The sequence below is a fragment of the Athene noctua genome, chromosome 1 (genome assembly GCF_965140245.1).
Source record: "Athene noctua chromosome 1, bAthNoc1.hap1.1, whole genome shotgun sequence".
NCBI lineage: Eukaryota > Metazoa > Chordata > Aves > Strigiformes > Strigidae > Athene > Athene noctua.
Genome location: NC_134037.1, coordinates 116311402 through 116332313, shown reverse-complemented (window position 1 = coordinate 116332313; position 20912 = coordinate 116311402). Strand labels below are relative to the sequence as shown.

The 20912-nt window shown below is 37.2% G+C and overlaps 1 protein-coding gene across 1 annotated transcript in view; it reads left to right on the top strand.

The window, feature by feature from the left end:
* The window catches only part of CFAP61 (cilia and flagella associated protein 61), a 118803-nt gene that overhangs the window by 13400 nt on the left and 84491 nt on the right, over window positions 1-20912 (top strand). The window contains exons 7-14 of the mRNA XM_074896560.1: window positions 1679-1811; window positions 3799-3952; window positions 9455-9546; window positions 10656-10837; window positions 13868-13907; window positions 15789-15928; window positions 19519-19645; window positions 20462-20539. Coding sequence (XP_074752661.1) covers window positions 1679-1811; window positions 3799-3952; window positions 9455-9546; window positions 10656-10837; window positions 13868-13907; window positions 15789-15928; window positions 19519-19645; window positions 20462-20539 — 946 coding nt within the window. The remainder of the gene's footprint in view (window positions 1-1678; window positions 1812-3798; window positions 3953-9454; window positions 9547-10655; window positions 10838-13867; window positions 13908-15788; window positions 15929-19518; window positions 19646-20461; window positions 20540-20912) is intronic.

The window sequence follows — 20912 nt, the reverse complement described above, 5'->3', positions numbered from 1 at the left end:
TAAAAGTCATTCCTTCCTGTGGCCCATCACAGCCCCAGTTTTCTTACCACTCTTTTAGTTGCAGGATGGGTCGTTGGGCCGATTAATGGACTGTAGCAAGAGAATTGTGGCCAGCAGGTTGAGGGAGTAGATCCTCCCCCTCTACTCTGCTCTCGTAAGACCCCACTTGCAGTGCTGCATCCAGCTCTGGGGCCCCCAGGATAAGAAGGACATGGACCTGCTCGAGTGGGTCCAGAGGAGGCCACAAAGATCATCAGGGGGCTGAAGCACCTCCCTTCTGAAGATGGGATGAGGGATCTGGGGTTGTCCAACCTGGAGAAGGCTCCAGGGAGACCTTATAGTGGCCTTCCAGTACTTAAAGGGGGCTACAGGAAGGTCTCTGTTTCAGGGGATGTAGGGATAGATCAAGGGGTAATGGGTTTAAACTAAAAGAGGGCAGATTTAGATATAAGGATGAAATTCTTTCCTGTGAGGTGGTGAGGCCCTGGCACAGGTTGCCCAGAGAAGCTGTGGCTGCCCCCTCCCTGGCAGTTTTCAAGGCCAGGCTGGACGGGGCTTTGAGCAACCTGGTCTATGGAAGGTGTCCCTGCCCGTGGCAGTGGAGTTGGAACTAGGTGATCTTTAAGGTCCCTCCTGACTCAAATCATTCTGTGATTCTTGAATTTTTCAGCTAGATAAATAAAAAAGTGGGTTTATACTTTCATTGAAAGCAGTTCTGCATTAGAACTGGTTTGCCATTGAACCTTGTGATGTCGTTGCAGTGCATATAACTAATGAATTCCTTCAATGCGTTGGTAAAAGCACTGAAACTTCTTGTTAAGACTTATATTGATCCTGCTTGTTAACATTTTTTAAAAGTGGTTTAATGGGCAAGAGTTTCTGTTGCCTTTTAAAATAAAAATCTGTACAGTATAGGGTCCATATGAGTCTAACACTAAAACTTGGATGGATTGGAAATCAGCTCAGGCAGCTTTTGCGCTTTCAGCATGGAGAACAGGCTGGAGTAGAGGCAGTTAAAGCCTTGATGTTGCAGGTTCCCACATATGCAGAAAGCCTTTCATGAGGCAGAGGATAGAATAATTGCACTTTGGCCTTTGTATCTTTTTCAATGGTGGAGCATTAACTTGACCTTACAAAGGCGTAATGGCTTGATTTCTGACAGGTGACTCCTACACTGCTGTGTGTAATAACAGTAATCTAGCCAATACTCAGCACTGTTTCTCCCATACAGGAAGGCACTATTTTATTTTTTTTAAAAGAGCTGAATTTCTAAATTGCCCTGATGTTGCTTTTTGAGATCTCTGCCAACTATAACCAACTGATGATTGGGCTCACTGAATATAATTATTTTAAATGAGGCCTAAAGCTCATGTTCACCTGGCCTGAGATGTCTTAGGCAAGAGAATTTTGAACTGGGTTGCCCTTGTATTTTGCTACGGAAAGATAAACATTGGGCAATCCAGATTTCAGGTAGGTTGTGCTGGCTTTTGGAAGTGGTTCTGTCTCTCCTCTGGTGCTGAAGCTCCCAGTTCAGTGTGCACTGGGGACATGTCCTAGGTGAAATTATTTGTGGGTGGAAGCTTTGGATCAAGTATTTGTAATATTTGTCCGTATCAGGATGTATTAATGACAGAACTTTAGGACATTATGCAATCCCTTTTTTTTTTTTTTTTTTAAGGTTGGAAGATTATGATGATCTCATGTCAATCTGGACACATCAGAGTGAGACTCTGAAAGAAACCTATAGTGAATATTCTCTTGCTGATCTCATAGAATGTCAAGATGAAGAAAATCAGGCTGTTGTTTGTGAGGTCAGTCTGCCATAAGCTCTGGTTTTGTCTAATCATAACATAAGTGATGTCATGTGTGAGGGACAGCTCACACTGCAGCTCAGTGAATAAGGACAGGCACACTTTGAAGGTAGAATTCATGATCTGCGCACAGGCAGTTCCCTACACCATGTATTTTGTGTCTCCTTTCTTTAGGAGTGATACCTCCTGTTAAGTAAATGAAACAGTAATTCCCAGTAACTGTGTAGATTCTTTTCAAGCAATTGGAACAGATAATCTTGAAGAAACCATGTTGCCATTTTGGACACTTGCATTATAGATGACCAGTTTTCATTCCTGGTGAAAATTAATATTGCATGTGAAAATTAGTAGCCAGTAATACTTTCACAGTTAAAAATGCTACAGATTTTTTTCTATCTCTTGGCTCAGGCAGTCAGATTTTTTCTGAATTGAAGGCAAACCCAGGAATTAATTTAAATAAGGAAGAGGTGGTAATAGTTACCCTGCTGAAAATTCCTATTAAGATTTTCATGTGTTAGTAATTGTGCATGGTATTGTAAGCTGATAGGCCATATAACCTACTTAATTCCAGAAGTCTGCTTTCTATAGCAAATGATTTTATAAAACTGTAACATGTAATCACTACTGTTGGAAGCCAAATGGGAAACAATAAACCATTAGTGTAATAGCACATTACAAACGGCTATCTTTATAAATAATACATTTCAGTTGTACATTTATAGCTCAATATGATACCAGCAAAAGGTGTTTCAGGCCCTCATAGTTTATACTTGCCGCTGCTGCCACAGATTGGAAAGACACCTCCATGCGAACCAAGATAAATGCCAATTTTCCCTGCAGAGAATGAAGCTGGCAACCTCTTTTTGCACATATGGTAGATGGATTGGTTAATCAGCCTCTGCTGAGCCTTGGGCCTAAAATTACATAGCAGCCAGACAACTGCAGCGACCCAGCTTTTGTTCGGTTACGCAAACAAGGCAAACAAACAATCACTTGTTGTTGGGGGGGGGGGATGGGGAATTAAACTTTTTTTTATTTTTATTGGAGTGCTGATGGCCTGATAAAACAGCTGTACAAATCTAGCCATTGAGGTTTCATTACGTTTATAAAGGAGGCTTTCATTATTTGTATTAACAAAAAAAAGTTGATTATGTGTGTTTCACCAGAAAGTTGCATATAGTACTAAAAATTGAAGAGCTTCCTTCTTCTAGACTTGTCTTGGCTTAAAGCTGAAAAAGCTCCAGCATGCCAGTTCTCATTTTTTAGAGTGTATTTCTTTCTGAAGACTGCAACTTTCTGGAAAATTTCAGTAATAGTCAAACATACAGAATAACTGGCCATTTCAGCATTGCATCTTGTCATTTCCATACTTAGCGTGGCATTTTTTGAGTGGTTCTTAGACTTGTTCAGAACTTGAAAATATTTAGCACTTATAATTGCTGCAAATAATACACACCATATACTGTATTAGTTACTGTCTATATACTATAGAAGTGCTTTCTTGAATTAATTATTCTTATAGGAAAATAAAATATACTTTTCAGTTTGAGCAAATTTTATTTACAAAACAGTGTCTGGTAATAAGTCAACCATTATGGCTAGCTAAATCCAGTTTTTAATTTAAAGAAAAATGATACCTTTTTGGAGGTATATCGTTAAAAGGTATATTTTTTTTTTACTGTAACAAATGTTTCATTGAAACAACAAGTCATTATTTGGTCCATATATAAAATCCTAATGCTCTTGCAAGTCATAGCTAACGAAACCCATCTCATATAAAGGTCCTAATACACACGTTAGAGAGAAAAAAAAAAAAAAGGATCTTTACCTTTTGCTGGAGTAGTTCCCTTCTACTTTTCTGTTATGCACAGCCAGAGATGGAACACTGCAGCTATTGTTTCAGAAATATTTGTCAAATTTTTTTTGTCCTGACCTGAAATCACATGCTCAACATTTACATGTGCGTGATGCTGCTTTTATATTACAGGATGGTGACACTGCAGTAGGATTCATGAGCTTATGTTCTCAAGTAAATGTTTCCTTGTTTCACGAGTGTTTTGACTTAGGGCCTTTCCATGGACTCTGTAAACCACATCCTGAAGATATTCTCAAAATGCCCCAGAAGCCAAGCATTCAAGAAGGTATCTGTATTCTGAAATGCTAGATAAATTCAAGATGCATTTATCTCTAGTTTCTGAGTAGGTTTTGCAACAGATTGCAAGAGGTTATAGGTTTACTAGCAAGAAAACACAAATTAATGTATTTGTTTTGGAGATGGTTGCCTGGTGCTCTTTAATTCAGGAGAGAAATTTTGATAGCTCTGGTCTCTGACACAGAAGTCGTTGTTTGTGGGGAGCTGGTCTATGCCAGGTATGGGATAAACCTAGGTTTCAGAAATCTAAAGAATCGGGTATATTTTCTATCAGTTAGCTACACTTGTATTAATGGAAGACTTAATTTTGAAATCTGGTTCTAATGTCAGTCAGTAGCTAAGCAGCTGGTTAACTGTGGCTATTATGTTGTCCCATTGACTTGTGTAGTCTTTACTTCCTTGTGGTCCAACTTCTGCTCTCTTTGCTTATTGTTTGCATTCTTCTAGGTTGCAAGATTTTGTGAGATCAGGGACTGTCTCTTTTTTCTATTTTATGTTGGGCATGATACAGCAACATATCTACAAGCCACTTTACTGCAAATGATTAAAAAAAAGTAACACAAATATGTCACCTGTTTGTAGAACAGAAGTGTCATGTAAATGATTTACACTTGTCATCTTTATTTTTCACTGTCAAAGGGCTTTCTTTATTTTTCACTGTCAAAGGGCTTTGTGTGCACAAGGGCAACATTTAGCTATCTACTAATTATCAGTAACAGAATTTTAAAAAAAACACCATTAGGTTGTAACGTATCTGCTTGTCTGAACACAAAGCAGCAGGCAAAAAAGGCAACTAGGGAGCTACAGAGCAGTCACCAGCTGGTATCTCGGAGCTGGCAGTCACGGAACAGAAAGGGGAAAAAAAAAAAAAAAATCTTACAGCTGCTCCTGTGGACTTCCTCTCCCCTGCAAAGAAGCATCTTGCAAATAAGAGATGAAGGACACCAGCTATGTCCTCCTGTATATCATTCTATGCTCCTGGAGCTTCAGGAGTATCGTTTTAAAATAGGTGACACACATATAGAAACATAAATGAGGGAGGAAGAAAGCTCACTCATGATAGTTTCTTCTGAAAACTAGTTGGAACGCAGTTGTGGGCAGCCCGTTCTAGGTGACCCTGCTTGAGCAGAGGGCTTGGACAAGATAGCCTCCAGCTGTCCTTTCCAACCTTACGCATTTTGACTTTACCTGGTTCTGGTAAAATCCTTAGACACCTCTGTATGATTTCCTTGTCCAGGGGCTGCAAAGCTGTAGGCCCATATTTTGTGCCAAATTCTGTGCTGCTGGGTCTTTTAAAATGAGTATGTGGTTACAGGTTTTAACAATACAGCTGTTACACTTCTTAACATTTAGTAAATCTATGAGACTTGCTCTAAATGTGAAAACTTAGCATAAACAGCAGTTCTGTTCAGGTTCTTATATGATTTGACAATTTAGCATCTGAATGCTTTCTGAAACTTAAACAACATGGTTAGCAGTCTCACATGTTTATTTTCTCTTCCTTCTGCATTGAAAAACTATGTTACATACAAGTTACAAGTTTGCAATCCTGTGCGTTTTTTTCAGGTAAGTTTTAAAAAAGTAATAGGATTCCTCTCTTTGGAATGACAAGGTCAGCTCTGGGGAAAGAGAGAAATATTTGTAGACTTTTTCAGATGGCTTGAGCACAAACCCCTGATGGTCTCAGACACCTGAGAAAGAACTTGAGTATCATAAGCGAAGAGCCTGACTTTGATCTTATTCCTAGAGAGAAAGAGCCACTAGAAATTTAATAGTAAAATTAAAGTTAGCTCATGGCTATACACTGCTCAGCAATATTAATTCTGTTATCACTGAATAATAATTAAATTTATTGTAGCTTTGCACATTTTAGAATATAAACAATTTAAGAAGTATTGATTGTCCTGAAACTTTGTAAGTTGTTTATACCTGCCCAGTATGACCAAAAAGAGATGAAACTAGAGGCTATGGTAGTTGAATTTCAGAGAAAGGAAAAAAGAAAAAAATCAAATGTATACTCTTATTACTGTAATTTCTAATAACAATTCAGTAAGGCATTAGCTTGTCACAGGTTACAGCTTGTTACACATTTGACTTGAGACTATAAACAAAAAGTCCAGGTTTTTTGAGCAGATTGAAAGAAAAGTCCTTTTTCTCTGAGTGATTTGGATTTCATTATTGCATGAGATGTGACTCAAAATTCATTTTGGTATTCATTCAGGAAAACTTCCAGGAAAAGCAGTAATGTTTGTTGGCTTTTTTCTTGCCTTTATTAAAACAAAAAAACCCCAAACAACTTATTAATAAAGAAGTTTACAGCAAAAAAACCCCAGAGAACTCATGAGCACAGTTTCCCTCCTCTCTGAGTTTTTAATTTTATTAAAAATGTATTTTGAAAAGAGACTTATCTTGTTGGGGTTTTTTGTTGTGGGTTTTTTTTTTTTTTTTGGTAAAAGTAGAGCCCATATGAGTTGCATCCTGGTAGTCCATTCATTGTTAAGCCTTTCCAGTATAAGAGCCAACCTTATATTAGTGTCAGTCACATATAGTTTATATTTGATTACATTGCATAACATTTGCATGATTATATGAATGTTGTTTTAAAGACTGCACTGTTTCTGCAGGCTACTGTATTGGAAATTTGCTGCCAGATTGTCCCTTGATGTGAAGGTTCACTAGACACCTTACATCAATAGAGGATGTGGACTTTCTTTTAATGAATTCAAAGGCTGAGAATTTAAAATGCAAGCTGCATTCCTTTCTAGAGTAATTTTATATTCCCACATGAAAAAAACCCAACAAAACCAAACCATAAGGATATTTTTTCAAGCTCTTTAGGTTGTAAAGTAGAGACCACAGGTTATTATTTTTCCTTTCAAAATAATACTGAATAATAATGAAAGAGTATACAGAAATCTGTCTTTAACACAATATTGATATGCCACTTACGTTTCATGGTAATTACAGTAATTTGGTTGTTACTCTATATGGTGTCACGAATTATTAGCTAGAAAACATTATGATGCAGTGGGAATGATTCAAGAGCTTTTCATCAGGCTTCATGGTGAACTGGCTTCTTGATCCTGCTGACTGTTACCTCTGTTAACAACCCAGCAATCACTGAATTATTTTAATTTTCTCTTTATTCATGTTCCTTACTTCAGTTAGTGCAGCAATGTTTATGTTCTTCCCAGTCACTTGTGTACAGCATATATGTAAAGAGTGATGCATCTTTATTTGACAGTAGTGGATGGTGGAGCCATTAAGGGATGTCATTTTAGTATAAAGTCAGAAACAACATATCAATATTTACATGACAACAAGAGACTTGTATTAATTAACTTCTGACACCTGCAAGGCTGTTTATAATGAGAAATGTAGCTGGGTTAATCAAGATGACATTTGATCATTTCTGTGAAGTCTCACATCTGCGATACCCCTGGAGAAGCCATGATTTCTAACCCCTGTATTCTTTCTTGCCCTGCACATTTCATCTGCATTCTTGTCTACTAACAGAGAAATAGATTTTCAGATAATAGATTTTTTTAAAATACTTGTGGCTAAATTATTTTAAACCTCTGAGGTTTTGGTTGGTTTTTTTTGTTTTTTTTTTTAAAAAAAGCTCATTACTATATGAAGAAATGCTTATGTCAGTGAATGCAGCTTAGATGGGTTTCCCAAGGTAAAGTTCAGAGAGGAGTGAAGAATTCTGTTGTGCTGGGTTTTCTGAGTTTTTGGGGGTTTTTTTTCTTCTTCCTGGAGCTCAGGAATTTTGTCTTCCTTGTGTTACTGGAGCTTTCAAATGCAAGGGCAGCCTGGCTTGATGTGTTTTCTGCAGCAGTAATACCTACACCTCAAGAGTTTATTAGTTAAAATTTATTTTCTGGCATCATTTTTAAATATAAACCCAAACTGTGAACACATCTGTGAAATTAGGGAGGTGACAATTTAAGGAATGGCAGAAATATTGAAGATCTGTTCAGAGGCAAAAAATACAGCAGCTGACATGTTGCTTTAGTAATTTTGGTGGTTATTTGGAGTAATGTGTAGTATTCGCTAGTACTTCTACATTTCTTTTCCAAGTTCATGATTAAAATAATTTTGGCTCATAATATCAACTTTAAATATGACCTTTATGATAACTGTCAGATGATCTCTCATTCTGAATGCTCTCAGCTTCCATTCACTTTAAAGAAAATAACCCATCACTGTACAGATTTCAAAACTGCTTGCCCCAAAGTGCATAACTCTGCTGGAATGATGACTGCTTGCTGTCTAGCAAGCCTCACGATGTTACAGAAGTTCATAGTCTGTTCTCTCATGCTTGTGTCAGGTATCAAGGGTTCTATAGAGCTGTGTGTGTTGCTGTGTAGAACTACTAAGATCTGTCTTAAAATAATGGTTAGGTGATTTAAATGAAACGAAATGCATTATATATGTTCCAGGTTGGCTTTGGACATTTTTATTGTAGTTCTTAATATTTTAAATATCCACTCTGTATTTGGCCCTGGCCAGGGGATTGAATAGCAAAAAAATGTGTATAGCAATATTTAAATAAACTCCCTGCCATATAGATGCTTGCTTTAATTGGCTTAAGCACTTGACCAGAGATGCTGTGTGTGTGTATATATATATATATGCTCTGTGTGTATACATATATAAAAAAAATATATATAGCATCATATATATGTATATCATGGCAGTCAGTGTTTAAATATTGATTCATCAGATGGCTACAAAGTAATTTCATCTTATCACCTTAGTTATCTGTTTACCCACGAAAATATTATTACTCAGGTTGGGAGGAACTAGACTAGAATGTTACTGAGGATGGTGGGATGATATGTCATGCAGATTTAAACCTGGTTTCTATTACTTGATTGTAAAGTGCCTTTCCTTTTCATGGAGCTCTTTTATTAGTTTTTACGCTGCCGATGTCTAAAAGCTTACCGAAGCCTGTGGTCACTGCTACTGTGGATGTTCATTGCATGGTTCTATGACCATTTAGAAGAAGAGGAGGAAATAGACAAACTGACAAAGATTGGTGAAAGAGTAACCACCTTTTATAAGAATTAAAACAGGGTTTAGAGAGCTAGTTAGGTTTACCAACTGAGAAATGAATTTAAATCCCTGTTTCTTGTCCCTGCCTGTGCCAGTAAGTAAGGGTTTTGGCTTGACTCGGATTTATTCTGAATTTCAGTTCTTTTAGGAGAACTAATCTGAGAGTCAAGAGCCCTTGCTCATCCTTGTGATCATCAGAAAAGAAGTTAGCAACAGGCACAGGGTTTAAGATACCTTGAAATTAAATAGTCTAATGCAGTTCTAGCCAAGGAGCTATAGGAGGGTCTATTTTAAGTGTGGTTGTTAAAAATAAATAAATAAAAGAAATGTTTCAAAAGAGGTAGTCTGGCCCACTCTAGTTATTGCTGTGATTCTGATGGTTAAGCTTGCATTTTTAAGCCTGATGCATTTATTCTTTGTCATTACTCAGATGAAGATAAAAGCAACCAAACAAACCAAGAAACAGAGTCTGTTTCATCTCAAATCGTTGAACATACTCATGATCAGGATGCAGCTGTCCAGGTAATATCACTGTACACAGCAATGCTGATAACTTTAAAAGCTAAAATGAAATAGAGGTGGAGGCTACTAGGACAAGCAGTGCTTATTATTTTGACTTCTACACTGTCCTCTGCATGGGTGCAGACATATCTTCTGTTGTGCATAGATCAGAAGCTGCTCTAGCTAGCACCTGGATGTGGGTGGTTATAGTTATTAATCAAACGAGTTTTACCATCCAGTTTCACATGAACAACCAGACAGCACAAGGATGGGAATAAAGTGGCACTGAGAGGAGAAAAAGGTTGGAGGCCTGTTTGTGCAGATCTGCTGCTTACTGAAGGCATGTGGAAGCACAGTTTTGAGCAGGCCCCTCTGCAGTTGTGGAGAGAGCATTTCTGTAACAGACAGAGAGCTGTCTTACTCTGAGGATCTGCGAGTCTTGAGATTTTGACTTGACTGTTACTGGGCTAAAAATCTGCTACTGATGTTGAAAAGCAGCAATATAGCTTCAGTATTCCCCTGTAATTTGTGGAAGTTAAAGGGTACATGTTTTACCTGTGCCTCTTGTGTTGAGTGAAGCTCAACTTGATTAAAGACCATTACCATGAAATGTTTTGGTGCAGCATGAAGGAGCAGAGAATTTATCCCAAGAAATTTTAAATGGTTGTATCTCTCTTTTAGTCTCTCTCAATACTGTATCAAATCTGCTCTGGTTTTCTTCACGTTATTGTTCATTTCCATTTTCACAATATTTTAATCTACAGTGATCCCATTTTCTTTAACATAGCATGTTTTTAACTTTCATATATTTTCAATATGCATCTGAAACCAGAAATTTTTATACAGAAACATTTCTGAAAGATAAATATTTTATTACCTTACAAAGGGACTCTAATGGTAACTGTTAGTTTGTGAATATATTGCTGTTCAGCAAGAATGTATATATTTTTAAAGGCCATTTTTATCCTCCATGAACTTCAGCGTTTGTCAAAATGTGACAGGTAAAACGTACATCCCTGTGTGTCTGCTTGGAATGCTATAAGATAGGAATAATGCGTGACCTTTTAATTAAAAAAATGAAAATATTTTCTTAAATGTTGTATGTGATCACTTGTCTATTATTATTGCAGAAGGATGGAGCTGTTACTGTTTCCCATACTGAACTGCCATTAGATGATGTCAAAGATTTCAAAGGCTCAGCAACACTTTGCCGTGAGACTGAAGGAGGAGGTGCTTTTTATCCAGTGTACAGAGGAGCTTCAAATGCTTTCTGTATCCGTCTGTTTTGTATTGATGAGAAGCATGAAACTAGGCAAGATGAATAGTTATTGCTTTCCCAATCTTAATAATAATTTTCAATGTTACATTTTTGAGACAAATCTGAAAATGACAACATCTGCTGCAGTTAGTTGGTTTTCTTCTGACCTCTTTTTTTCCATTTCTTTTTCCTTTGCTAATAACTTATTGAAACTTTCAACCTCCAGCTGCAACTTCCCATCTCTAGGACTAGGGGGACTAAAAGTTAAGAATTTCTTTTTGTTGGCAAAACGCTAGTTGGAATTGTGGAAGAAAGCCACCTCTTCCTCTGAAGAAACATTAATTCCAAAGCTGGCTAAGAGTACTGGTCATCTCATTTCATGGGGATGTTTTTAACTCTGAAGTTAAATGTTCTCATTTCTAAACACTCAGTCTCCCATCACTGAGAGAATTGATTCAGTTTTTTAGAATCCCCTACAGTAGGGGGAAGACAAAGGCTTTTTATATTAAAATGATTGCTGCTGCTGGCCTTGGACTCTTAGGTCCCGGTGGAGTAGAATAGATCTGTAAATGTGGTTTAGATGGTTTTTTTCCAAAATTTCTCTACACCCTTAAAGAGTGAACCTATACTCAACCACATCAGTGAAAGTGTCTCCAGGAGCAGTGACCCTTTCTGATTACAAATGATCTCTGTTGTTATTTATAGATACTAGAAAGAAAGATAAAAGATACTTACAAAAAGTAGACAGAGACTGAGCACACCTGAGATCTTCCACACTTTTAAATACGTGTAAGTTCTAGAGACACAAGGTATCAGTAGCAAGAACTTTATTGATGATGAGTTTGACAACTGTAGTAGCATTTGAAAAAACATCTTTCTACTTGTAGTAGTGACTGACAACTTCTGAACTTATCTGTCTTAAAGGAAATTTAGGAACAAACTTCATTAAGAAGAAAAATTGGAACTCATTGAAAAACTAATTCTATTTATTAAGCTGTTTCTTGATTAAGAAGGGAGCCTACCCAAAGGGATTAGACACTGAATCTGCTACAAATGCAAATATCCTAAATTACCAAAGCAAAGCAAACACATAGACTCCTTGGTACATATTTACTGAGTAATATAGCACAAATTTGTTAGGAAGACAGAGAAATTCAGTCCTAGAAGTCTGTGGTGTACTGAGAAACCCTGATCGACATACATACAATAGAACAATCACACTGCAGAGAGTCCATTCCAGAATAGTTAATTCCTGGACAATCTAAAATAAAATAAAATTCAAGCAAGATAAGTATTCCAGAATAAAATAACTTATTTTAAAATAATATTGAAGTGAGGGACTTGCTCTGGAATGGCTTCATTGTACTGAAATAGCAGTTCTAATCAGTGATCTGCACCTGTGTTGGGAAATAATCTCTCTGTGGACTACCTGAGTTCTCTGCTCATAGTATCTTGCTTAGAATAAGGATCTGTCACCTTTTTTCTGTCCTTCATATGCACCATTGTTGTTTCTGTTCAAGATATTTTCACCATGTTTGTCGTTCAACTCTGGTCCCATTCTTTTTTTACGGGAGACTTCTCTGAAACAGTTTGGATTCCAAGATGGGTATCTGTGGAAAAGATAGCATTGCTTTCTGAAGACTTCTTCTAAGATTAACTTGCATAAGATCCTCTTTGCAGAGCTGAGGAATCTGTAGATCTTGGTGTTTTCAAATATTTTGCCTGTATGCTTCCCTAATTTCCATTTGCTTGATCCATCTGTTTGTAAAAGAAACATTAGAAAAGTGAATGTTTTGAAAGGATAGCATGAGGTAATCCTGATTGTATCACAGAATCTTGCCCTGAAGGAGTTAATGCTGACCCTTCACAGCATGGATCCAGAAATAGTAGCTTGGTTGATGTGTAGGTATAATTGCATCTTAGCCCTCAAGTCTACTACTGGGGAATTTGTCTTACCCAGTAAAGTTGCTAAATGCTTCCATCTCTTAAATCTAGAGCTGTTATGTGGCTTGTTGGTGCATTGAAAGTAAAATGCAAAGGCACTAAATTGCTAGTTTATCTGCAGATGTTTGATACCTTTTTAAAGCCCCCTGAAAAATCTCACCTCTGTTCTTGTGTTCCTTGCTGCCAAGAAGGTACTGAGTACCAGAGAATATAAAACTATATTGCAATGGCATTTTCCTTTCCCCCATCTAGGTATTCTATTAAATAGTCATAATTATGTATTGTATAGGTGAATATATAATACCCCAATCCAGATCTGTATTTACAGCTGCTTTTTTAAAAAGTTTTCATTCAATCATAGGTATTTTAATTAGAAATTATTTCTCTTTTCAGTAATATTACTGGTGAAGTAATTAAAGGGAACTTAATTACAGATCTGGAGGGAGTAGGGGTTTTATCAATATTTTTAGGTACGTGTATTGAATTTCTTCAAAAGACATATTTTGTACAGTGGAAAAATATTTTATAAAGCTCCAGCATAACTCTATTTGATGGGTTTAGAGCTCTTTGATATCATTACACATAGAAGAAGCAGGAAGAATTTGTTAGTTTTCTCATGTCTTTTTAAACTCAAATGTCACATTTCACTGTCACCACGGAAAAGAGAGTGGAATTACTCTAAACCGGTAGGTGAGAAGTGGAAAGAGGTAAAGTGTTCAAAAACAATTTCAAAGTATTGATGTTCCTGTTAGTCTGATAAAGTGTATCAGATGGGTTTACCAAGTGGATAGTGACAGAACTCTTGGTACTGGTTGAAAATATTGTGGAACATAGCAAGAACTGTTTGTAACCTCAATTAATGTTTGCTGAATACTAATGCTGCTCTGACAGTCCATGAAAGACTTCTGAAAAATGGAGTCAACAACATGAGAGTCAATTTTTTCTTCCTTTCAGTAAAGAGTGTAATGTTTTGATATTATTTCAGACATTCAGGTTTGTTCTTGTTTTAGTGCTTTAGTGCTTCAAGTACTAAAGTCAACAACTGATGTGCAGCACTTGCACTGATGGGGATGTAAATATCAAAATGTTAGGATCTCTGTGATAAGCGCTTTATTTAACAATGTTTACTCTTGGTTGCAGATCGCTGGATTTTTTGCATTATGTTTTCAAGCTTTTCCCAGTACGTATAATTAAAGTTTTAAAGTTTGTATGCATGTGTGTGCATGATGGGACAGCAGTGTAGTTGTCAGTCAAGGTATTTAGATATGGTTCCTGAGTAAGTCACTGGAGTATGCTGTGGCTAGTTACCCTGGGCTAGGTTACCCAGAGAAGTTTGACTCTTCTGCTTGGCTGCTTTTGGTCTTTATATATTGTGTACATAAGTCCTTTGTTTATGTTCCGTAGGGGCTTTTCTGAGATACTGATTTAGAAAAAAAATGTTTCTAACTCCTTTAGAAATCATGTATAGATCCAGACTGTACCTAAATTAAAAATAAAATCAGGGAACATACATTATAGGAGATGGAGTTAAAGTCTAGAAAACAGGAGTATTAAGGAAATCCATAGTATTTACCTATAGCCTAAATAGAGGTACTGAAGACTTATGTTTAGTGCAAAACTAATGTGCAGCAAATAAGGATGTGAATTTATAGTGCAGTAACTATTTAACACTGATGCCATGTGTGGTCATCTTTATCTGATGTAACAAAGTCCGCTTTCTGAGACATTCTTAATGCACACTACAGTGTGTTGTAGAATTACTGCATGGTAGCATCCCTTAGAGACAGGTCCTGGTGATCAGAGATACAGACGTGGCCCTAAATATCAGCATGTTCAGAAATGCTGCTTACCACCAAAGAAAGTTTCCAGAGAAAGCCAACACAGAAAACATTTCAAATCTCTAAGTAGTTTGTCCATCCAACAATGCACCTATTGCTCCTTGAAACAAAATGTTGTGATGGAATCACCAGGAGTAGTAAGAAAAATCAATCACACAGTGTGCTTAAAGAGAAGAAAAGGAGTGAGATTCTAATAATATCTTTCTACTGGAAAAAATGCCATAGAGTAAATCAGCCAGAGTAAACTGATAAAACATCCTTCAGATCTGTGCTACTTGGGAGTCTCTCAGCATGTATCATTCTGCATGAAGCATCTTTGTGAATTGTCAGAGTTCTCAGCCATCCCTGTGTGCAGTGAGATTATTTTAAAACATGTATTTGATAAAAAGGGAAGGGAGAGACTCCCGTGGAAAGGAGTGCTCGAGCAGTTCAAATGGATAAAGTTATTTGTGGCATGTAGTTTTATCTCCAGAGGATGCTTGCTTTCATTTGAAAGCATTCAGTGGAGATTCCTGCATTCCTTTGCACCTCTGCAGCCTTTACAGCACAGGTCTCTAAACAATTACATTGGCTGCCAACACAGTGTCTTTGTATGCGTGTGCACCCCATAGCACGTGCATGCCAGCAATGCCAAATTTGAGACAAGCTGGACATCACGGCGCATATACAAACTTGCTTTCATCAAGTCTACTATGCATGCGGTGCAAAGTCAATCTGAGCATACACACTGGGTGCTTGTTGAGGATTTTAGGATGTGCTGCTCTAGTTGATGGTCTTACTTGGCTGCAAACATGCAAAAGATCCCAGACAGACATACATTGTCCTGAAATTTCACTGCAGAAGAACAGTGAGGTAGAAAAAAGGACCTTTTAAGGGAAAATGTCAGCCCTAAAGGTGTGGGCGTAGAGAAAATGTTCCAGTTAGGCAGCTGGACTAGATGATCATTGTAGGGTCCTTCCAACTGAAATATTCTATTCTACTGAAGAGGGGGGGGGGGGTGGCGGGGCAGGCATGAAAAAAAGGACCATTAGGGACTATCAGGATATTAACTACGGGGAGCTAGAAGACCTGTTTCTGTGAGCCAACTAGCAATACTTGGAGTGTGCATACATTGTAAGCACTGCTTTCAATTTGTTTTCTTTTTATCCTCTCTAGTCAGAAGCTTTTGTGTAAAGCTTACACAAGATCACTAAGAGCCTTTCTTTTGTGCAAATCTTTTTCAGAACAAAGACTTCTGTGTCCTCCTCGTACCACATCGTGTACCAGAGTTCCATCTTATCCAGAGTTTTGTTCGGGCTGTCCCTTTTTGTACTTCCAAACTTGGCTGTGAGCTTTATGTGTTCCATTGTGCGGGATTGCTCAAGTGAGTGACATGCCTCGTGACACCAAATGATGTACTCTGAACTACTTTTATAGAATATACTTGCATCATCCAACCTAGAACTAGATGGCTTTACTATCTCAGACCAAGCTGGTATTCTGCATGGTATGGCACATCATCTTGCAAAAATGGTAGCTTGAGTCCCCAGAACAGTATAGTTGAATAGCACAGGACTGTGCCTGGAGCAATTAGGAGCAGAGCTCAGTAACTCAGTCTTCAGCAGTGTTACTGCAGCTGTCTTGCTTCCTGTTCTGGAGTGAATCCTAAGCATACTCAGATGTATCTCCACACAGCACTATACTAGGCAATGTAGAAATAACCTTATATTTTCAATGAAATAAAGTAGTTAGTGACAATGATTTTTAATGAAGCAAAAAGTGAGAGAATTAAAAATGTAAAAGCAAGCAGTCTTCTGACTGCCAGCATTTATATATAGTTTCCTTTAAGTAAAACCAGTGAGGATTCGTTTAAAATTTGTATATACAGTACTAATTTAATGAAGATGAACATTGGTATGGACAAGTAGCTTCTTCAAGTTACCTCGTTGTGGACCAAGACCAATAGAGAAATATGGTGCAGCATTTGGCCCTTTGGACTTGAGTCAGGTTGTGTAACACTGATACTTGAAAGCCTGGTGTAGATTTAATTCTTGGAATCATGGTATAACTCTCTTAAGAGAAATGCGGTAATTTCCACGTTTCTGGAACGTGCAGAACACAGCAGTAACCTCATTGTTGAGTATCTATTTTATAACTTCATTTATGTGTTGAATCATTTCTTTCATACCTTCAGTTTCTGTGATACTTTGAACGCTTCTGTAGTCTGAAATACTGGTGAACTGGGACACAAAACCTCTCTTGCTATGACTTCTGTTGCATGGTGTGAGTTTTCCTAATGCTGTGTTTGTATAACAAGCCTATACTGGCCCAAACACCAAGCTTAAATTGTGGCACAGTTAGAGATTTTCTTTTTGTGTGTGTGTGTGTGTGTCTTAATGTAGCTAAATAATGTGTGGTTTCAGAGAAATACTTCTGTTTTAATTGCATACTTAATCACCTTTGGTGGTGTACAAATAGCTCATGCAGGAACTGGCCAACTACTCTTGGACCTGTGCAGAAGCTTTTTACCGTGGGATGAAATTGGGCTTCTGTGTACTATGTAAGAATCCAGCTGGCTGAAGAGAAAGCCACTGGAGTAATTCCTGTTAATCTCAGCCACAGCTGTTCAGTAATCCACCAGTAGGGTTGGTAGTCATACGTCCTCTTGCGATTTTGGTCAAAATTAAACTTGTTATCAAGGTTTTAAAAAAAACCCCTTACAATTCTGATTAAATTGTACATATTCCAAATTTTACCAGCCCTTCCATGAAAACAGAATAGGGTCATTAGTAGCATTTTCCAACACCACCACACACGCTCCCCCCTCGCAGCTGTGCAGGAAAGTAAGAAAAAACAGTCTTTCATTGAGGTCCAGGATCAGAAAAGCTATGGAAGAAACCAGATGAAGCTTTTGGTAAGTTTCCGAAGAACAAAAACTCAGTGCTCAACAGCAGATACTCTCTTAGATAAAGACAAAATAAGAAAAAGTAAAAGATCAATATATTGTACTTGCACCAAGGGCTTTTGAAAGGCATGTGAGTGAAAAGGAAGTCACAGAAAATGGATTAAAAGAAAAACAGGGATAAGAAGATGGGAATATGAAGACATGAAAGGGCAAAATCAGAAGAGGTACAGGCACAAAATGAGATACTGATTAGTAAAGGTTGTAAAAGGAATAAGAAAAAGTGTTAAGTACACAAAAAGCAAGAGTGCAGCAAATGGGAGTATAGGTCTGCTCCTTAACAGTGAAAGAGAAAAAAGATAACAGGTGACAAGGCATGGGCTGAGATGCTTAATGGATACTTTCCTTCAATTTTCACTAAAAAGCATAATAATAATAATAGTGTCCTGGTCTCTGAGCAGTCAAAGGAATTGGGCATCCAGAATGAGTTAATTCACTGCTGGAAGAGAAATGAGCACAGGCCTTGGATAGTCCTCCCTACTGTTTCATACTCACAGTGGATCTGGTGGTTTTGTTTATTTTTTAAAAAAACAGTTTCAATTTTTTGCATGTTCTGTTTTTATCATTAAAAATGAAGTTCATTATTAACACAGCTGCCTTCTTTTGGACATGGGTGGGGAGAGAAACTCTTGTACTGGGCTCAGTAGAGTGGCAGGAAGATAGCACTTCATGGATTGCAATGAATTGTATTGCTGGTCTTGCAGACTGTCATCCTCATCACTTGTTTGAACTTGCAATTAACTGTCTGTGGGAATGTATTAAGAAATGTGGAAACTAATCTGATGCTTATAGAAGTTCAGGATTAATTTTTAATTTAGTAATCAAATGTATACTTTTGAGCACTCAAATAATCTAGTTCTAAATGATCAATGAGATTGAGCTGTGAAATTTCCTATAATATACCAGATATTTGTTAGGTTTGTTTTTTTAAGGTACTAGTGCTATTCATTAAAACGATGTTCCATAAAATTAATCTCATTGTGATTGTGACTTAAACTGAAGAATAACACATACAAGTCTAAATTGAAACCAAGAAGAACAGGAATGGAATTTATACTATCTGAACTGCAAGTTTAACTGTGAGTGGAAGAACTTAATTCTGTGAAATTAAGCTGTAATTCAGTTCCTTGAACAGCACTCTGTAAGTCTTTATTATATGAGCCTTGTTAAACCAGGAAAGGTCAAACTTTAGCAGACAATGTGGGAGAGTTCCTCAGCTCTATAGACTGTCACTGCAAAGTACATTTTTTTTCATAATTAGTAGGTGGGAAGATGTTTTATAACAGAGTGTATAAACTAGATAAGTGCCAGGATATTTATTTCTGTAGCTAACATTGCTGGTTGTATATATTGCACAGACATTTTTATACCATGTCGCTGTTGTGTGATTTACTAATTGGCTTTCTTTATCAGAGGCATTTTATTCATGTAAATTTATCCTCATGTATTAGTGTTTGAAGAACTGAGGCCTAACACAAGTGTTAGTAGCTTGTTCTTGTTGGAGAAATTGATGTTGCTGCCTTTCTTTTGTACCATATCCAAAGATGACAGTTGGCTCTGGGGGTTTTTTCTCTCCTTTTTTATTTTTTTTCTCTTTCCTTGTTTCTTTCTTCCCCATATGTGTCAGTATGCAGTTATGGATTCTACTTTAATTTTAAAATATTTTTTTTCTCCTTTTTCTGTCACCTCCTATTCACATGAAGATTAGGTGATACCTGTGGTTACAGCTAGTTATTGCTTTGTGGGATTGGGCTGTATGTGCAGAAATACTGAAGGTTTAGTAACAGTTAAAGCAGCATTCTTGAGTTGTCTTAAGTAGATGTGCAATAACAAAAGATCACACAACAATATATGCATTTGAAACAATAGTCATATAGCAATTAATTTCAACTTCTAAAAGGTGTGTGTTCAGTGCTTGTGGAAAGCATATTGTCTTAAGCATGGGAATTGTCTTTCATTTGTCACAGAGTGAACTTTTACTCTTTTTTTTTTTCTGTTTTTTTTTTTTATAGGTCATTTAATGTAAGAAGGGCAACAAGCAATGACCTACTTGGTGTCAAAATGCTCATTAAAACCCTTAGCTTGAATGAAAGTATATTGAATGACTTAAAGATATTTACTCTGGCTCGCAGGGACCCAGTGAGTATTTGTTGTAAATATACTTACAAGGGAATGGATAAATACTGGTTAAAAGATCCAGAGTTTATTACATCACTGTAAACTAGTAAGCTATATAGATAGTATATACGTACTCAAGTCAGTACCAAGTCAGTGTAGGCTCTATTTGGCGTGTTCTAATAGTTAATCTAACTGTGGCCTATAGCAACTACCCTCTTTTTTGGAGACTCCTCAAATGCAGTGATGGAAGCAGGCTGGATGCATTTTTTGGCCACCCACAGCCTGATTTGCATTGTTGCTTTTTCTTGCTCACACATCTGGTTGTTTGATGAACTTGTGTTTTGTCACATGATGGGGGCCTCCATCACCTTCCCATAATGTGGCCAGACATATGTCTATCAGAGAGTAAGGAACATCTGAATTTTTGTTCTGTGACGGAAAAGCTTGAGTGCTATCATTACCAGTCATGCAGCAGTAGGGGAATCCATTTTATACAACTGTTGATGGAAAATATCTACTTTAATTAATATTCTTTCCTAAGATCAGAACTTAACCCAGGACTACATTAGTGGCTGAGCTTATAACATTCCTATAGCAGCTAGATCCTAACTGAAATTTTAGTTCAGTAAAGTTCTGCATGGTCAAGAGCCCAGCCATATACACTGTTTAAACATTATGCCTTAAGTTAAGGAAGCGGTTAAATTAGGGTAGTGTGTGGAATGTATACTAGGAGGAAAGTATTTAAACTGTGATCATGTGGTGAAATGCCCAGTTGTGATTAAAAAGAAAGCTTACCAATGAGATAGGAAACGTGCCTCTGCTGCTTTTGCCTTGCAGGATGGGACCCCAGTACACGCTTTCATAGCAGAAGTTCTGGATCAAATAGTTGGCATTTCTGTCATTAGAGATGAAATGGTAAATACTATTTCTCTGTTGTATAAAAACTGTAACGCTTAGCCCTCAACTCTAAAGGCTGAATTTCCTGCTTGCATGTACCTGACAGAAAATGTCTGTAAAAGATACTGCTTCTATACGCTTTCTCTCTTTCCTGACTATGTAAATTATACCAAAAATCATCCGTTATTTGCAAGAAGCTGCTGATGTGTTCTCAGAGTATGCCTCCTACAGCTCTTTGGATTTTTAGCATGAAGCCATTCTGTCTCTGTTTACAATCACCTATTTTACCCCCAATTTCCGAAGTCAGTAAGCAGTTTTGCTACACGTACTGCAAAGAGTAGTAGTTATTCTAGATTTGCTTTCTTACCTTTTTTCTCCAGCAGCAGATTCT